The sequence below is a fragment of the Lytechinus pictus genome, chromosome 18 (assembly GCF_037042905.1).
Source record: "Lytechinus pictus isolate F3 Inbred chromosome 18, Lp3.0, whole genome shotgun sequence".
NCBI lineage: Eukaryota > Metazoa > Echinodermata > Echinoidea > Temnopleuroida > Toxopneustidae > Lytechinus > Lytechinus pictus.
Window position 1 is genome coordinate 2,243,932 of NC_087262.1, and position 21,069 is coordinate 2,265,000.

The 21,069-nt window shown below is 35.5% G+C and overlaps 1 protein-coding gene across 1 annotated transcript in view; it reads left to right on the plus strand.

Annotated features, from left to right (window-relative positions):
• Positions 1–6,476: 6,476 nt before the first annotated feature.
• The window catches only part of LOC129281388 (A disintegrin and metalloproteinase with thrombospondin motifs 3-like), a 30,393-nt gene continuing 15,800 nt past the window's right edge, over positions 6,477–21,069 (plus strand). Inside the window, exons 1-7 of the mRNA XM_064113406.1 lie at positions 6,477–6,611; positions 8,789–8,872; positions 9,300–9,447; positions 12,633–12,738; positions 14,651–14,794; positions 17,721–17,853; positions 18,639–18,752. Of these exons, the coding sequence (XP_063969476.1) occupies positions 6,477–6,611; positions 8,789–8,872; positions 9,300–9,447; positions 12,633–12,738; positions 14,651–14,794; positions 17,721–17,853; positions 18,639–18,752 (864 nt within the window). The remainder of the gene's footprint in view (positions 6,612–8,788; positions 8,873–9,299; positions 9,448–12,632; positions 12,739–14,650; positions 14,795–17,720; positions 17,854–18,638; positions 18,753–21,069) is intronic.

Sequence of the window (21,069 nt, forward strand, 5' to 3'; positions counted from 1 at the left end):
AATGATAATTATCATTGAGAATAGTATGATTTTGATAATGATGATGACGAACTGATAGCGTCAATAAATCACTGTATAGATCAGACGCAGGGGTCTGGGAACGATTTTCTAAGAGGAGGCACTAGTTTGTTTAGAAAAATTAAGTAAATCTTTCATTCATACGTTTATTCATTCATTATTAACTTATTTATATTTATTCATTTATTTATTTACTTATTAATTAATTAATATATTGATTCATTTATCTAGTTAGTTTTTCATTTATTTTAATTTTTGGTTATTATTCATTTATTTCATCATATTATTATTCAATCCTTCTTTCATTCATTTATCCTGTCAACAATTCAAATTTCTATTTAATAAGATAATTTAAAATTAAAAGGGACTTCGAATTCAAAAAAGAATAAAGCAATGGGAATTTCGATATTACCCAGTTGTTGTGTTAGGCAATAATATTATTGAGAACGAAATTATTGAAGATTGCCAACTACTGAACTCGTATTTTTGTGTAATCCAGAGATAAAAAAAGAATGCTTCAAAATTTAAAGTGTCCGGACACCCCCCCCCCCATACTTCTATTATTATTATTTTTTAATACCCTTAAGACATAGTTAATGTTATTCTGTTAGTACCGTATGTGTTCTGTTATTTTTTCTTCTTCATCATTTGCAATAAACAACCAACAGGGACTTATCATGGCATGGCTTTAATATGGCATAAAAGTGGTAAGAATGACCATGCAAATGATACTTTGAAAATTAGAGATGGAGGTTAAAAAAGTAAAAACAGATTTAAAAAGCAGGGGTGGCAACGTAAAACAATTTGGGAGCAATGCCTAGCTTTTTTTTCCGTGTAAGTGTTGGGGGTGTGAGAGGCCTATATAGACCATCGAATTCACTAATTTAGTGATTAGAAAATAGAGTGTGTGCTTACATCCAAGGAGTTCTGAGGAGGACAAGCTGACCCGATGCAGGGAAGTGGTCTTCCAAGGACCCAGGGGTGAGGGGAACGAATTCGCCCAGCGCAATACATCGCCAAAAGGTTGTTTCAAGTGATCGAATATAGAAACTATGATCTAAACAAAAGGGATAACGGATTAAGGGTAATAAAAGAGATGTAGCATGAATATCTAATTCATTACGGAAAATTTAACCAGTGAAATATGCCTAACACTTCCCCAAAATGCATTTTTCACGAGTTCACACGCGATTTCTAGGTCAGCATCACAAGGAATAAGTCACATTTTTTAGGTTAAATAATTGAAAAATTACTGCATCAATATTCTTCAAATTTGCTCAGTTCATTCACTGGTATATACTGATAATATACTAACCTGGCGAGATTGAATAAAAGGCTTTGAGAGTTGGAAATAGTCGATAATTGCCAAAATAAAATTGACAAGAGTTCTCGTAACGCAAAATTGCAAGAGAATGATGGTTTGTTGACATTAGTTACTAGGGCCAACAAAGTAGGGAAGTGCGTTAATTATGCAAGCGTTGTTTAACAATAATGCGCTAGTACGAGCGCAACAATTATGCCTAGGCTAGGTATATAATTACTTGCGCTAATTAGGTTATAAAATGCGCATGGCTACTCCCTTTATTACGCAATAAAGTACAAATAATGACGTCACTGAATTATGCTAAGTATGGTGAGACTACCACATATCGACCACCTCTTTTGAAACCGACCACCTTGCGCGCGTTAAAATTATTGCGTATTACAAACGATACGCGCGGGAGAGTAGGCGCAGTGTCCATAGAAACGGAAAGAATCAATTTTACGAGATAAAAAGAAGCAACAAAAAGTAAAAATTTAGTAGAATTAATCAAAATTGTATTGACCAGACCCAAACCTCGCTGATTTTCTTGACTCATTGAATAATTTATTAAATCATCATTCTGTTCAAAACAAAAAGTGTATAATAATGGGAGATTTTAATTATGATCTTTTATCGAGTAATATTAATATTTCCACACATGAATTTTTAGAGACATTCCTCTCTGCTTCCTTCCTGCCACTCATTTCTAAACCCACTAGAATAACCAGAACTTCAGCAACTCTCATTGACAACTTCTTTTCAAATATACAGTCAGAGTTTAATGCTGGAATTGTTCTGTCAGATATATCCGATCATTTTCCGATATTTATGCATTACACTGATAAATTTCAACCAAATAATACCCCCAGTGATTTTGCAAAAAGACGCGTGTTTAGTGACGAAAACATTGATCGTTTGAAGTTAAGCCTTGAGGAAGAAACTTGGCATGATGTATTTAATAACGAAGATGTTAATCATTCGTATGATAAATTTATTGACATTTTCATGTCTCACGTAAATCGAAATATTCCTTATTCTACACATAAGTCTAAAAATTATAAGAAGTCGCCAAGACTTCCTTGGATTACGAATTCGATTCTGCGATCGATAAATCGAAAAAATAGGTTATACTATAAACACTTGTCTAAATGTACTGATCAAACAAGGATTCAGTATACCAGTTATAAGAATGTACTTACAAGTGTCATCCGCACAGCAAAAAAGGTATATTATCATGACCAATTTAATCGCTGTCAAAATGATCTAAGACGAACATGGAAGATAATAAATTCTACCCTTCACAATGGATCAAAGCATCCCAAGATTACTAAGCTTAGGCATAATAATGCTATAATTGAGAATACAATTCAAATGGCAAATATTTTTAACAATTATTTTTCCAATGTAGGTTTTAACCTCGCTAGCCATATACCATCAACAGATCACTCTTTTCATAATTATCTGACTGATAGAAACGAAAGTTCTTTATTTTTCTCTCCTACCTACCCACAAGAAATAATCAAAATCATATATGGGCTGAAATTGAATAAGAGTGCAGGATTTGATGGAATCGATAACAACCTTCTGCAAAAAACTATGAATTATATTGTTCATCCTCTCGTTCATATATTCAATCTGTCTTTATCATCTGGACATATTCCAGAATCAATGAAAATTTCGAAAATAATTCCGGTTTTCAAAAAGGGTGATAGAGAGCTAACAAATAATTATAGACCCATTTCATTGCTAACAACTTTGTCCAAAATCCTTGAAAAGTTGGTCCACATTCGTACAACAAATTTCTTTCATAAGCACAATATTCTTTCTAATACTCAATATGGCTTCCGAGAAAAGAGTAGCACTACTCATGCAATACTTTCTTTAGTTCAAAAGGTAGCTAAAGAAAGTGACCTGTCTTCTAATACGGTTGGTTTGTTCATAGATTTTTCTAAAGCATTTGATACTGTTGATCACGACATCCTTCTTTTCAAACTTTCTCATTACGGCATTCGGGGAAAACCATTGATATGGTTTAGGAATTATCTTAAAGGGCGCTCCCAGTTCGTTTCACTTAATGACAATTTCTCTGAACACAAGCCTGTCCTTTGCGGAGTTCCGCAGGGCAGTATTCTGGGTCCACTTTTGTTCATAATTTATATAAATGACATTGAAAAGTCGTCTAGGTTACTTCAATTCATTCTTTTTGCTGATGATTCAAATATATTTTTCTCACATCATGATCCAAAACAATTGACGCAAATGTTAAATAAAGAACTTAAAAACGTTGCAAATTGGATAAAAGCAAACAAATTATCACTAAACCTTGATAAAACTAGTTATATGCTGTTTAGTAATAAATTTGAAGCTTTACCAAATGATGTAATTTTTGATGGTACTGTCATCCAAAGGGTCCGATCAACTCGATTCCTTGGGCTAATCATAGATGACAAGCTTTCCTGGAAACCGCACGTTGACAATGTCTGCAAAATCATTGCTCGAAATACTGGGATCCTTGGTAAATTAAAACAATTCTTACCACACACTATTATGTTATCCTTGTATTCTACATTAATCCTCCCTTACTTAAATTATGGACTTATTGCTTGGGGTAATGCAACAATTTGGCTGATCGATAGACTATTTATATTGCAAAAAAGAGCTATTCGTGTAATAAATAATGCAGATTTCCGGGCACATACAAATAATCTATTCTTGAAAAATAAAATTCTGAAAATTAAAGAACTGTACACTTTTCAACTTGGACAGTTTATGTTCAAGCTTAATACTAAACAACTACCTATGCCTCTAATTGATATGTTTTTTAAAAATAGTTCGATTCATAGTCACTTCACACGCCAAGCAAACTCTTTTCATTTACCACTGAACAGAACATCATTTGCTCAAAAAACGTTTATTGTTATGGGTCCTAAGCTATGGAATTCTTTTACAATTGATATAAAACAAAGCAATTCTATACAAATGTTCAAAAAACGACTTAAATCATTTCTCCTGAATTATTACTAAATATTTAATTCATCAATTACAAATTAAGCCTTCAGTGCTAAGAAGGAAACCTTTAATAATTTGTATACACTATGAGTGATTCGTATATTTTTTAATATGATGCATATGATTTGTATAATAATGTATATATTACATAATGTAAATATTGTTATTTGTTTGTTTGTTTGTTTGTTTGTTTTTACAAAAGAGCAATTCAGTTGCTATAAACACGTAATTACAACATTAGGGGGGCCTACATTATACAAGCTCTGCTTATCAGTTGGCCCTCCCTCCCTTTCAATTATTTATATTTCGATTTGATAATTGTCTATTGTAATTTTATAATTTTTTTGTATGTACTTCAAATGTGATTATATGTTACTATGTCAATTGTATCAAAAATTGTAAATATGAAATTGAAAGTGGAAAATAAAATGATTGAATTGAATTGAATTGAAAAAAAAAAAAAAAAAAAAAAACACCAAGAAATCCGATAGGGAACTGCTTTAGAACAAATATCCGTCGTCAATCGTCGAATCATGTGCCGGAGCTCGCAGTGGAAGTAGTGAGACGATAATTTAGCATGTTGACATCAAAGAACTGATTTTGAAGAGTAAAAATATTACGCCACCGTGACAAGAATCGGCCGTAAACTTAGCGTAACGCGGGTGGTCGGTTTCAAAAGACGGGTGCAAATGAGCAAATGTAAAATCGTCGTATTCGTTGTTCGTCGATATATACGCGGATTGAATCGAAGTCGCCGAGCGAAACATGGGAATCTGATCTGCTCAATTTTCTGCACAAATGAGACGAAAACTGGGTAAAATTGATGAATATTTTCGCAGATACGATGCTTAGAAGATTAGGTGGTCGATAAGGGGTAGTTCTAACCATACTATGGGCTGATGAAAGCGACTCTCACTGAAAATAGAAATAATATAAAAAATGAAATGTCGACTGTTTTATTCTTATTTATTTATTTATTTGTTTGTTTGAAAACAGGGAAGCCCATTCAACAATGCGTTGGTCTCACATGGGGCCCTGTGACAATGTACATATCATAACATAACAATTATATCATTTATATAGCAACATCATAAGAGAGGCATAAATAAATTAGTAAGTACATGTGAAGGAAATATGGAAACATACAATTAACAATAAAAGTACAATGATTTAAAAAAGCAGATGACGTGAAAGTATTAAGACGTGTATTGTTACAATTACAATTAGCCAAAATCTGAAAAATTAAGACTTGCCAAGTTTCAAGAACTCGACGTCTTTTCTTCTGTTTTCTTGTGTTCTGTTGAGTCTTGCGAATTCGGCCAACACTAGGCGCTATTAGGGCTCTGTAGCCTACAATTTACTGATCGATTATTATGTCTGATTTACTGTATCAATATTGATCATTTTGTGGAATATGTCGTTGACAATAATGTTACAATCAGTTGCTAGGTTTTGTGATGGGTGCCCAGGCATTGTGTAATGAAATGATGAGCTATGTCAAGTTTTAATACCTCCAGCCGGCCCACAGGCGTACATATTGGGGGGAGCTTGGGGCCATGGCCCAAAAAGTTTTCTCAACCAAGAAAAAATGGGAGAAAGGTACGTGATTTCAAGGGAAAAGGCTGAAATGTGATATCTTTCTCCGGATATCAGTAAAAATCTATCCCAAAGTATATTATTTCATTTTTAACACCTGTTTAAAAAAGTCAAACTTTTAACTTTGTAGATTTGTTTTTTCCCTATACGCCATGTCGGTCCTTTTGTTTTTTTTTGGGGGGGGGTGTTTGTGTTTTTTCTTTATTTTTTGCTCATTACACTACTGCTTCCAGCAAGTTGTTCCGGGTAAGATCCGAGGATCACCTTGGAATGAAAGGGAGTTTCAGCGTCTTTATTTACAGCGAGAGCGGTGACATGGATGCCCTTCATTGTTGTGTAATTTATGTTGAGGAGCAGGTGCCTATGGAGGTTCCACAGATCTTTGTTTATCCCCAATGAACCCAATGGCGAATCACCAAGAAGCTCTTGACCGAAGACTCCCGCAGGGGAGCATCTAGTTGCCAGGCAATGCGATTAACATTGGGTAAAATATAGATACCAGTAAATGGACCCATAGCGGTAGGCTATATTTGCCGAGTCCAAGGTTGTCATGTTACATCTTCAGCAACAGTACTGCATCTGTGTACGGTCGTTAAAGGAGCAGTACGACTTTTCGGTGAGGTCGTTGGACGAGCAGATATACGACTTTTCGATGAGGTCATTAAAGGAGCAGTACGACATTTTGGTATGGGCGTATATCGTTAAAAGACCAGTAAGCCTACGACATTTTTGTCGTAGTTTTGTCATTAAACGAACATCACAAAGATCGTGAAGGGCAAATGACGTTTAAAGGGATCCCCTTCCCCATGTTGTTAGTTGGTTTAAATGAAAGCAGAAGAGAAAAAGGTCGAGGTGGCGGAAGTTTTTAAAATAGATCGCGAAAGCCATAAAATCCCTTTGAAAATGACCAGTAAGTCCGATATCTTGTCTATACAATCTGGAAGGAAAAAAAAAACTAGTCTAGACATATGTCTAACGTATTTCATCCCTACGGGAAATATAATAACACTCCTGTATGGGGAGCGTTTTATCAACATTTTTATCCGACAAGTTGTCAGATCTGACAACTTTCCTTGATGTTGATTGGCTAAGAAGCAGTGTTACTATGGTAACTGTCGGATAAAATGGGAGAATGTCTGACTACTCCTTTCATGAAACGCTCCCCTGAGGAGTGTTTCGTGAAATGGCTTGTCAGACATTTTATCCGACAGTTACCATGGAAACTGTGCTCCTCAGCCAATCAACATAAAGGAAATTCGTCAGATCTGACAACTTGTCGGATAAAAATGTTGATGAAACGCTCCCCAGCTAAAAGGAGTAGTCCATAAACGATGTTTGGAGAAATTACTTTTCTCTAGTTGGAATTCAGGTTCGTTCCATCTCTATAGTACCATGGACCTACTAGCAAAGGTCCATGATAGTACTAGACTTCCTTTTCAAATGTACTGATTAGAGTTTTAATGGGAACTGCTAGAGTGTGGCATTGATGGAACAGAGAAATGATCGATCCATAGCCTACATTCCTGGATGTTCTTCGAGGGTGATAGCCGCATCAATCAACCTTCCCTGGTGTAGCATCCAAACAGGAGGTGAGAGGGGCGTATCGCTGGAACAAAACAATAAAAAGATAGTAAGGTGTCCGATATAAAAATGTTTCTATGTGCAAGTTCGAAGAAATCGAGGATTTTGGTTTCCTGCGCAAGTCATTCCACTATAATATTACGTGCCTTTTAATGTTATCTTTCACAGATGAGCGCTACACAAAATATGTCTGCATATATTACTATTATTTTAAATACAGTGAATTCTTCATAAGTCGACTTTCCATTTGTCGAATAATCGACTTTTAAACTCAAAGCATCTGGCTGGCTGTCTCGTCAGTTGGCAACACAGCTAGGGTCGCCCCCTTTGAATCTATCCTGAACATACCGTGAATGTTATAAGAGGAAGGTCATGGTGTATGCTATGAGAAGATAATTACTCTCAAGACGATTTAATTACCCCCTCTCTCTAACACGATGTCATTCGCGTGTGGTGGTTTGCATTCCCTGTTAAGGAACGTCTGGTTGACGATAAGAAGAGACGTTCAGAGATTGGTGGTAGGGGTAGTCATGGCAGTGGGGGTAGTGGTGGTGATGGGTTTGGCATACTGTGGCGTATCGTCCACTTCCAACAAATGAAAATCAATTGCATCACGCAATCAGCATAGGTTATTCCTTCTAGATATTCACCAAACATGTTAAGGGAGTGAATAATAAGAAAAGAATAGGCATAAACCACGGTCTTTTTATCTATAATTATATTATCTATCATTTTGATAGACTGTTTACTCGCTGTTGTTTACAAAATCGAAAGGCGCCAGTTGTGCCATTTCATTGGGTCGACCGTACATAAGGTTTACCTTTCTTCTGTTCAAAGTAAACATTTTTTAACACTAGCGTACAGATGGGGTGAAATGGGGCCATGGGCCGCCAAATCTTTCCACGACTAAGGAAAAAAAAAAGAAGTAAGGAAAAGAAAAGGGGTTAAATGTGATATTATTGTCTTAATATGATTTTTTTTTTTTTTTTTAAAGGTCAAAAATTTTGCTCGCTTGCTCCGTTCTCTCGCAGCTTTTTTTTTTTTGGAGGGAGGGGCGAATTTGCCTCAAACGCCATGTCTGGCCCCCACCACATTGTTGGCCCATTACGCTATACTGGTATTGTGTTAATGTTTATACTGTATTATAATGTTTGTTTTATGATGAGAAGAATATAATAATTTGAACTGAATTGTAGTTTGACCTCAACGATCATCCTTACATGACAATTCGAGAAATATTTCGATTTGTTACCCTTTTATTTCTATTACTGTATTTTTCAGGTAAACACAGCTTATGATCACCCTTCATTGGAAGCTAACATTCAATTTGTCGTTGTTCGGATTGTACTACTGAACAGGCAGCAGGTGATTATCCCTTTCAAATACGAAGTGATTCTCCCATTTCTTTTCATAATTTGTGTAAAGTATAGAAAATTTTATTAAACGCAATATCCATTTTTATATTGATATTTAAAAGATCTATGCCCGGTCTTCAAATTCTTGTATTAAAACTGTGTGCATTTGGTAGATGGACAGAATAATATACTATCACATAACTGATTTCTGTAAATAAACATACAAAAGTATTGTTGGGCTTCTAATTCTAATATCAGAATACTATATTTACAATACTTTTATTGTATATAACATATTTTTCATTTAAACTTTAAAAGTAATGTAGTAGTATGTAATTATATTTTCCTTGAACATGCTGAAGATTAGGAAATCATTAGTTGTTGGGTAGTGATTATTGATGGTCAATATCATCATTCTTTTTACTTTCTTTCTCCAGTCGAAATACATGGTAGTAGAGAACAACGCTCCAGCCAGTTTGACCAATGTTTGTCGATGGGCAGCTACTCAGACCACACGTGATGACTCGGCCCCAGAGCATCACGACCATGCCATCTTTATCACCAAAGAAAACTTCGGACCAGCTGGTAGGTATCTTCCACCTCTCCTTGCTTTAGAAATAAACACAGTATTTCACAGTGTGTTCAAATTGTGTTCATAGTGCGGATTACAACGTGATATCTTCACACTGTAGAAAAGCTCAAATTTAACATATTTCGGACTTTTCGCATTTACTACGGGGAAACTCTCTACAACGCACCATTTCCTTTGAAAATGCAAGCCAAATTACAATGGAAAGCTGAGAAGCTTTTGTCGAAAGTTGGTGGACCGGGGCAGCATCGGAATATCTTGACCATGGACAACGACATATTTGCAATTAACGTCCGGTGCAAGTCTTCGGATGATCTGCTGTCCCAGTCCACCAACTTTCGACGAAAGCCTCTCAGCTCTCCATTGTGGTTTTAATTGCATTTTTAAAGGAATCGATGCGTTGTAGAGAGTATCTCCGTAGTAAATGCGAAAACTTCCTGAGAGCACTCTCACGGTAACTGTGTTCCCAGTGTGAATATATCTTTACATTGTTGAAGTTATGCGTTTAAATCATTGTGGATCATATCTTCAGATACTCCACTACTTGAACATTCTGTGAACACACAGTGAAACAATGATATTTCTCAGCAGGGTTGGGTCCCTTATAAATAGTTGTAACATGCAGGCGTATCATTATAGGTTTGACCATGACTTTACAGAGATGTGACTGTTTCATAAATGCATATAGTAGCTCGATAGCAGTTACTTTATCCATTTCACATCTCATGACCAATTGAATTCATGACACAGAAACCAAGACCCCTTTTGTTGAGGGTTTCCAAAATTAAAACTGGCCAATTTATGCTATATTAATAGTTACACCAATGAAACCGACCTCAATCGAATAGCTTTGACTTTCTTGAGTCGGTTTATGCCAATGCTACTGTGGCATCAAGAAGAGATGAAGTTCAAAACAAGTAACGAGTGTCGAATCAATGTTAATTTGAACTTTGAAGTTTGGCTCAATGACAGTCAGTTAGCTGCATGACAGTCTTTGTCAGTCAATCCGCATTATTGGTGGCAGCGGTGGGATGCTAGGAGTAATGATGAAACGAACTGTGATAACTTGGCAAATCTCAAATATTATTTAGCGTTTTTGTTAATATTTGTATTTACAAAACAAAAGTCGTGTGAACATATCCAGGATGACTCTGACTCCTGGGGAGCGTTTCATCAACATTTTCATCCGACAAGTTGTCAGATCTGACATCTTTCCTTGAATTTGATTGGCTGAAAAGCACAGTTACTATGGTTACTGTCGGAAAAATGGGACTTGTCGGATAAAACGTCCGACAAGTCATTTCATGAAACGCTCCCCTGATATAGGCATAAGATGAATTTCAAATTCAGATCCAAATCAGCGTTTGAAAGTGGGAAATTTTACCGTTTTATAATCCACACTTTCTTTCCCCAAATTTAAATGGATGTTTTCTACCGGAAGCGGGACAGAGCAATGAACAGAAACAGTGACACTGTCTCCATGAAAATATCATTTGGTCGAGGAAAATGTAACATCAATACCTTGAATTGTCAAAGATCAAGTTTATCATCATGACTAAAAGACAGCTGCAATGCCTCGGAAATGAAATATGGTTATCTGGGAATGTCTCTGGAATCTCCTTGATGTCGTTACAGGGTAGCAATTTAAATTTCATGACAGATTGGTAACCCCCTGCCAGCCCCATAATGGTCAGTCTGACTTTCACAAACAAATGGACTATTTCTCCCCATTAAAGTTGTAGGCCCTAAACATCATAAGACGGATCTGGGCTTCTGTAAACGAGCAGATATGTTATTCTATGGAAATGTTGATGCATATGCAATGATTGTACTTTCAGAAAAATTCATCTTTGAGTAGTAAGGAAGGGTACGTGCCAAAAGACATGATAGATCTCATTCTATATTTCTTTCAGAGAAAGACAGCATCCATTTTAAAAAAATACATTAATGAAGGATCGGCGAACCGCTTTAAAATATGAAAACCAATCTGAATTCCTCAAAGATACATTATCTAATAATGTAAATATGTTTATATATACAGTGCGTCCCAGAAAAAACGAAACCGAGATTAAGCGATGATTTATCATAACTTAATCACAAATACAATAGACAAATGACCTACCAATGTAAAGCTTAGAATCTCCTCTTTCATCTGATATTACTTCGATTATTCCTCCTTCACGCATGAGTGAGCAAAAACAATTTGAAGAAAGGATACCAAAAACTCATTTGGCGGGGGTATCTGAATTTTATAAAGAAAATCACATGCCTAAAAAGTTTAATATCTGCTCTTTAATTTGATACCTTAATCACAAAAAATGGTCAAGAAGTAAAAAAGTTACGTTCCCTCGAAACAATGCTTGTATTTCCATAATTTCATTAAATAAACGTGTTTTCACCGGTTTCCCACAGAAGCTATCGCATGGTTAACAAAAGACTTCATGCATGGCTGATCGTCAACAAAACGGAGTGTCGAGTGGGTTTGAAGGCTAGCCTGTAAAACCTCTTCATTTTGTGAAATTATTGAAATTCAAGCCTTATTTCAAATAACCAGAACTTTCTTATTTTTAGACCATTTTCTGTAATTGAGGTATCAAATTAAAGAGCAGATATTGAACTTTTTAGAAATGTGGTTTTCTTTTTGAAACCCAGATACAGCCCGCCAAATGACTTTTTGGTATCCCCTCTTCAAATTGTTTTTGCTCACTCATGCGTGAATGAGAAATAATCTAAGTAATTTCAGATGAAAGAGGAGATTCTAAGCTTTACAATGGTAGGTCATTTGTCTATTGTACTTGTGATTAAGTTATGATAAATCATCGATAAATCTCGGTTTCGTTTTTTGTGGGACGCACTCTATATATATATTTATATACGTAAACTAGATCAAGAGTTCTATATTATATACGTTTTAATTAAAGGAATAAGCATATTTAATCGTTATATCAGAGTATGATAATAAAGTTTTGTTCATGGTTTCAATCTGAAACATTTTTCTCAATAATTATTGACTCGCCAAAAAAACCATCTGAAAACAAACCTATTAACTCTTCATCTGAACTCGTTTTATACCACAAAACGCGCTTTGTAACCTCTAAAAAAGCACTATAATATCCAGTAATTACTATCTGATTATTTGTTTTATTTTGAAATCAAAATTTCCATGACTTGTCTCCTACAGGTTACGCTCCTGTTACTGGTATGTGCGCTATCACAAGAAGCTGCTCTCTAAACAAAGATGAAGGTCTCTTATCGTCATTTGTGATCGCTCATGAGTCGGGTCACGTGTAAGCTTTCATCCTCGTATTCCATCTATAATTCCTTAACATAATATATATTTATGTATAAGAATGTCTTTTCAAGTTAACTTAAATTTTGACGATTATGTGATACTAAAACGATTATTATGAATTGTTGTCCCTGTTAAAGTGCCAAAGTCAGTTCCTGTATATTGTATCTTTTGTAATATTAATTTTTACCCTCAATGCGATATTCCATACTTTCATAGTATCAATATCATAGTGCCAATCCCGGTGCCAATATCTAGTCTACAGAATCAATGGCTGTGTATTTTGTGTATATACTTTGATGGCAGATAAATTATAAAGTTTAGTTACTTTATAAAGTGTATAATATTTTGTTTTAGGAATCGTCAAAGATGTTTTTTTTTTTAGATTTCCTTGTATTTGAACTATTTCCCTGTATAAGATTATACTTTGACTACCATTATATATTTCTTATAAAATTGAAAGTAAAGAACGACGCATGTACCTAATGTGAAGTTAGGAGAAAGAAAAATCCACACCTATCAGATTTCAAAACAGTCATTTTACTTTTGTTTAAATCATTTTTCAATTATTATCTTAATTAAACGAAAATTATACAGTCATACATAATTGGCGCTAACTTGATAAATTTGTTCACAGCTTTTGTAACCTTCGAGAAGTAAACAATTATGGTGTCTACATGGGTACTCTGCAATTTATGGTACAAGTGCATTTCATTTCGGGCATTGTTTCTGTATAAGAAACGATATAAATCTGTAGTTTAGTTTCATAATATGGAAACGATTATATGAAACTCCATCAAGACACAACGTCTTATTTCAATTCCAATTAGTACATTTAAAATCCAGGTCCCACAGCAGGCGGATTTGTAAATAGAGAAAATCAAACGAGCATATTATGCTGTCAAGTCCGTCAGAGTCGTATGTAAAATAAGAATGTTTTGACCTTTTAAAGTCTGCAGATGAGTGAGCCGATGATGAAGCACACACTTACTTTTTATTTTGTTATTATTATATGAAATATTATTGTATGAAATATTTCAAACAATTTTGTTTTATATGACAATAAGAAAATTATTGATTGATTCATAATCCGTTACAACAATTGAAAATCCACATGTCCACAGTCATGGCAGTGGAATTAAAAACCATTTGGATTTGTGTGCATTTTAAAGAGGGAAAAATTAAATATTTCGTGTTATAAAGTGCAAGGAATGTGTGACATTGGGGTAAATCCGTGACGTCATACTGGGGGATAGAAAATAGATCACCCCCCTTGAACAAAATGTTCACTGCTCGGATTAATGCCAGTGGTTTGTGACGTCATCATTTCTCTTTTTATATAGCACCTGTGTTCTGCATAATTTTTTTTTTTTTTTAAAGGCCAAACTTTAAAAAGCCACAACGTTCTTTATTTCACACCCGACGTTTGCCGGAACTTTCAGCATCATACCTGTGTATTTTTTTTATTTTTCTCTCTCTCTATACATTCAAATTCGCATGTTCATAAAGTGGGCGTGACCTAAATAGATTTTCAATTACCCAAAAGGGCTTCCACTGGGCAATGATATTAAGAAATTCTATGGAGCAAATTGCCCCTGAGATTTAGAAATATTCTTTATTTTACTCATGTAAACACCACTTTTGTGACTTACCACCATTTTCTGCCCTCCTCCAATCTCATCAAAAGTTTTGGCATGGAGCACGACGGCCAAGGAAACACGTGTGAAGATGATGCGTCTCGAGGTTCCATCATGGCGCCCGTCGTTATATCGACCTACATTCACTACTTCTGGTCGAAGTGTAGTCGTATCGAGCTCAACCGATACCTATCGTGAGTATCCGATACCTTTAACCCCCTTTCTCTCTTCCTTCCATTCCTCCGTCCGTCTTCTTCTGCTTCTAATCCATAGTTTCGGGATGGAACACGACGGCGTCGGCAACACCTGTAAGCGCGACCAGTTACGGGGCTCTATCATGTCGCCGGTCGTCAAGGCCACTTACACCCGGTACTTCTGGTCGGTTTGCAGTCAGTACGAGCTTCACCGGTATCTCTCGTGAGTAGGTTCTGCTTTGTACATCCGGTTTGCCATATGGATTCGGTTTTACTTTCTTTCGGTTTTCTTGTCATCCGACTCACCCTCGCATCCGACTTATCCGTTCATCCGACTAGTTTCCTCTTTCAAATTTTATTTTCGTTTTGAGTTTTTCGTTATTTCATTTTCATTTGTGATTTTGGAGCATGGTGCTTGGTTTAATGGTATTTTTTTATTTGATTGATCTAACTTGATTCCTAATCTGTTTATCGTTGATCGTTTGTTAGTGTTTGTAACCTTGTATATTCGTCTACTTGTATTCAGTGTTGTTTTGTACAATTATATATTCAGTTAAATTTATAGACTCATTTTATCAACTCTTTAAGTGGTTGGTTCATTGTTCATAATGTATTGGTTAGAGGAAGACCAAATCAATGGAAAGGTTTTCTGAAGAGCGAATGATTGGTCTGAACGAGGAACGCAATCTTTCGTAGGAGGGAAACTGACTGCTGTAGTCAGTTTATTGCAGCAATAAATGATGATGATGGAATATGAAAGGTTCTGTGTTAATATCATTTCTCATTCTTTCTTACTCCCAAGTTTACCTTGCGCTATATCGTTGTATGAAGCAGAAAGTTTTCATTAAACCATGAGGATGTATTATTGTGTGACTCACTTGTTTGTCAAACAAAGTTTAAGTTTTCTCAACCATTTCATCTCGTGTTCAGTTGGGAAATCATATTAATAAAATATTTACCATAATATTCATTGCGTGTTCTGATGATATTGGATCTTACCTGTGGATCGAATTCTATCATTGCCATCCTCGTGTAGACCCTATGTTATCATGTGACTCGTTATTTGTGTTGTGTTGTATTTGGCCGATGTTTGTGTCTGGTTGTATTTGGTTTTGTTCGGGATTGCTTTCTTCTGACTTTAACAATTCTATGGGAGTGTGTATTTGAGTTTTGTCAGACGTGTATCAATCAGATATGATTATTTACGTCTGGGACCGACCTTTAACGTCACCATCCGAAAGACGTGACCAGGGCTCGAACCTCGAACCTTATGCATCAATTTGTAACTTCCCCACATAGCTTGGATTACAGGCGCACGCCACAACGCCCAGGGAGTGTGCATGTATTGCAAATCAGTAGAACAGTATAACATTGTTTGACAGTTAACAGTATAGACCTACATTGAAGGCATCCCTGCTGGAAACCTCAAAGTCACACAGTGTTTTCATCGTGTATTCAGTGTGTTCACACTCACAGTGCATTCATTGTATATTCAGTGTGTTCACAGCGTGTCCACAGTGTGTTCACCGTATATTCAGTGTTTTCACAGTGTTCATTGTATATTCAGTGTGTTCACTGTATATCCAGTGTGTCCACAGTGTGTTCACTGTATATTCAGTGTGTTCACAGTGTCTTCATTTATATTCAGTGTGTTCACAACGTGTTCACAGTGTGTTCACTGTATATTCCGTGTGTCCACAGCGTGTTCACTGTATATTCAGTGTGTCCACAGTGTTTTCATTGTATATTCAGTGTGTTCACAGCGTGTCCACAGTGTGTTCATTGTATATTCAGTGTGTTCACAGCGTGTCCACAGTGTGTTCACTGTATATTCAATGTGTTCACAGCGTGTCCACAGTGTGTTCACTGTATATGCAATGTGTTCACAGCGTGTCCACAGTGTGTTCACTGTATATTCAGTGTGTTCACAGCGTGTTCACAGTGGCCCGTATTCTAAAGTCGGGTTTAACTTAAACTCAGGATTAAGTATGGATAGCCAATTGTTACATAAATCAATAACAGTAGAGATATCATATTTCAGCTCATTTGGCTTTCAAATCATTCATAATTATATAAGAAGTGTAAATGGATGATTGTCTTCACCATCAATGAATCAGGAAAGAACACAATAAACATAAGAAACATAGAACTTAATAAAAATGTTGACACTTTTGGCTTCCCATAATTTTAGCACAGAGTTAGACCATGGTCTAAGTTAAACCTGTCTTCAGTGTGTATTCAGTGTGTTCACAGCGTGTCCACAGTGTGTTCACAGTGTATTCATAGTATATTCAGTGTGTTCACAGCGTATTCATTGTATTAACGGTCTTTTGACAGTGGGACACACAGTATATTCACATTGCGTTTAGTGTTTTTCATAGTGTTTTCAAACTGTGTTCACAGTGTGTTCATTATGTGTTCACAGTGTGTTCAAATTGTATTCACAGTGACTCCAAATAATGTTCACAGTGTTTTACAATGTGTGCACAGTGTGTCCATGTGACGGACTAAATTTAAGTGTATGAATAATTTCACACTTTGGACACAGTGTGTACACATACAGGACTCTGAATATGAGATTTACAATGTTTGATTTTAGCATTGTAAAAAGAACAGTGTAAAAATGCATGGATTCGCATCATGTTCAACACTGTGAACACACTTTGTGATACACTGTGACACTATGAATTTTTCCACTAGGGATTAGGCCCGACAAATTTCGTCATTCGTTTTACTTCGTTTCACGGAATATAACAAATATTAATGCATGACAAACACTGGAAGAAATGGAGTTTTATTGTACGAACAACATGAGAAATGATTAACATTCACCAGGAACATAACATAGTTATATTTACACTGATTTCCCCCAAATAATATGCATGGTCTGATTGTTGAAAAGCAAGAACATGAATTGCTGGAAAGTGAAATAATACTACTACTAATAATAACAATAATAATGATGATAATAATGATAATAAAAAACCACGAAGCATATCACTTATTCATGAGGATTATATGTTTCCTGTTGTTTCTTTTCACCAATTAACAACATTGATAACATTTACTTTTCTGATAATTGTATAAGCACTTAGAGGAATCTGAATGTTGAAACGGTTATCCGTACTCACTTTAATTCCTTTTTCTAGTCGGTACTATTGCTTGTGGGATGATCCTTTCGATAGCGGATATCCGGAGGTCCGGCAGTATCCGGGTCGGCGCTATACAATGGATGAACAATGTCGGTTTGATTTCGGTCACGGCTACCGCACGTGTACCGCGGTAAGTGACAGTTTTTGGAGGTGAAACCTTTTCAGTGGCAGTTTTGATAATCGGGAATGTGATTTATTCAAATCCTAACAAGCAGAACAATTTCCTTCAGAATTTATATGGGAATATACTGTACATGTATAAGTTTTAAGAACATGGATTTCCTTAATCAAAATGTGAGCAAGATTTTTGTTCAGAGTTCATTTGATACGTCTAAAGTTGTGCAATTGATCCTTTAGGATTTTCGTAAGGAGAAAAAATTATTGTTACCTATATGCATAAAACTAAAGTTGTTGAGAATATCAATTATGCAGTCGAAGGAATAAAGATTATGATATTTGAATAATTTTATGGCAGTCGTTTTAACAATGTTTTAACGTTTCTCAATTTGAATGAAATTCAACAGTTTTATTACAATCCATGTCAAGAGTTGTGGTGCATGCATCCGACCAGTTACAACTGCCGTACACGTAACGGACCACCACTGGATGGGACCGCCTGTGGTCCGGGCATGGTAAGGTGTAGCTTATGGTCACTATACTGAAAGTTCCCCGTGGAATGAAACAAGGCTTATCTTCCGCTCACAAATATAGCTTTAAAAAAGATGTGATAAACTTTATGGCTCCAAATATGATGCAGTCAGCTATGTAACTACTCATAGGTGAACATGGTAAAGAAAAGTTAAGGTTATGCTGTGAGCGGAACGTCAAACCCTTATTTCATTTATGGGCTTAATAATTGCCATTTACTAACCAACTTCTTCATCTTTCATTCTCGCTTTACCCAACCGGAAACAGTTCAATGATTACGACAAATGCGACCAACTGTGGTGTATGCACTACCGCAAAAGATATGTTTGTCGGACTAAGAAAGGTCCGCCGTTAGACGGCACAGAATGTGGTCCGGGAATGGTAAGAAAATGGTCGGATTTCCCGCCTGTCGGATGACGATGTGGAATTTCTTAGGCTCGTGATACAGCAAAAAAAAAGCTCTTCAACATTTTGTTTTACGGGGGTGAATTCTTAGGGGGGTTTGGGTATCAGAAAATTAAAGAGGAGTTGAACACCTGTACCCCCCCCCTCTGCGTATGCTACTGTATAGGATTATGGGTTTGCTTTCATATTAGAGGGATTTAAACTAGATCAACACTGTTTCCAGAACATACGTCTTCTGAATACTGATGATGTCATTTTATGAAGATTCTGTATACGATAGTGGTTGGGCTAGTAGTTGGATTTAATTGTTTCAACCTTTATAATAAAATAGAAAAATATGAAAAATGCTAAAGAAAGATGGGCCAAAATTGTATTACAAAATTGAAAATGAGGACGATATAATATATCAGAGTATTTCTTGGTCTACATAAATTGAACCAAGGGAAATCTCTCTTACATTAAGACGATTCCTATTAATGTTCATAAAGTATATCGTTCCACCTTATAGAGAAAATGAACTTTATCTTTGTTATCGTTTTTTTGGTTTCTTGCTCATTTAAGTGACACATTGTATATATTAGAACCTTATGTATTCATTATTTTAAGAAAGAGAACTTGGCGGGTTAAAATAGTTCCTGGATTCCACATTGTCTCTGATTGGTCGGGTTTCCCTATTGAATTCTGCACGAGAGCACCTTGCATAGATCCTTGTGGTTTTGCACATTATCGGAGAAGTACTACATCAGGCAGACTGGAATGAAAATGCAAAATGTATATATTACATTCATTATTTATACATGTCTCCGATTTGTTTAGATGAAACAGAGAAGAGGAAAAAAAGCATGAATATCATTTTGATTATTTCAATTTATGAATAGAGCTTGTAATGAAATCGAAATTCCAAGTTGGTATGTTTGTGCATGAAGCTCGTGTCTCGTTTGATGAATTATGCATGAGTTGCATCTCGATATTTCTTGATTTCATATTGCAAAGAATTGCTGTAAGAGTTGGTCGTTTAAATTAAAATAATAAGCATTGCGTCTTTACCCAACAAAGAACACAAATTATAGCAGCGAATTCGTATGAACAATACAAGGTTTTGGCCTAGTTTATCTTTCCTAATTCGGTTTTCTGATGCGCAAACTGACGCTGATTGGGTTAAATTATTAACCAATCGCGTTTGTCATTTCACCGTGATCCTCATGTCGGTTTGGGAACTAGGTATTTGATGTGTTCGTAATTTCTTTGTCACGATTGCTGTTGCGAATGAACTGTATACATTTCCATTCTTACTAATGTATATAACCTTAAAATAAGCAATATTTCGACGATGGATTATTTTGAATTGTACTGTTTACAATCTAAAATGGATTAATTTAAATATTACTATATTTTCAAACTTTGTTCATCTGCTTTTATAGTAGTCTAGTTCCTTTGTTTGTTTTCTATTCAAATATGGTAGACCTGAATAATTATGTGTGTTTATTTTTTTAAACAATTTTTTACGTTCATTTTCTTTATGTTTGCATCTTTTCTTGCGTTTCTGCTTATTTGACTGTGTGTGATTTTTTTTTATTGTTCTCATGTTTGGTTTATTCTATATATTTGTTTATTTTGTTTCAGGCAAAAAATAAACAGGTATAATAACACTATGATAACATATATATAATAAGAATAACATGTATGAGAAGAATGATTTTGATGATAATGATGAGGATAATAATAATGATAATAAACTGTGGAGCGTTGTGGCCCAGTGTATTAGTCTTCTGACTTTGAAACAGAGGGTTGTGGGTTCGAATCCCAGCCATGGCGTAATTTGCTTCATCAAGAAATTCGTCCACATTGTGCTGCACTCAACCCAGGTGAGGTGAATGGGTACCTGGCAGGAATTTATTCCTTGAAATGCGTGTGCGCTGTAATCTTAGTAATTACGGCTGCCAAGTTACAGCTGGGGTAATAATATCCAAGTCCTTTGGAAGTGCATAGAGACATTATTCATAATGTGATATGCGCTATACAAGAACTGTATATTATTATTATTATTATTATTATCATTATTAATGATAATGATAGAATAATGAAAATACCACCAGCCAGTGATCCGGAATAGCCAAAAGGGTTGTTCTTATTGAAACTTTCTCTCTTATTTGTCGCTGGTTTACAAACATAGTAATAATAAATAAATAAAACTTGAAATGGAACAAATTCATTTTGATTCATGACAAGAGCAAATAATAGCTTGTAAATCAATAGGAATCAGCTCAAAGTGTAACCATTATCATGGACTTAT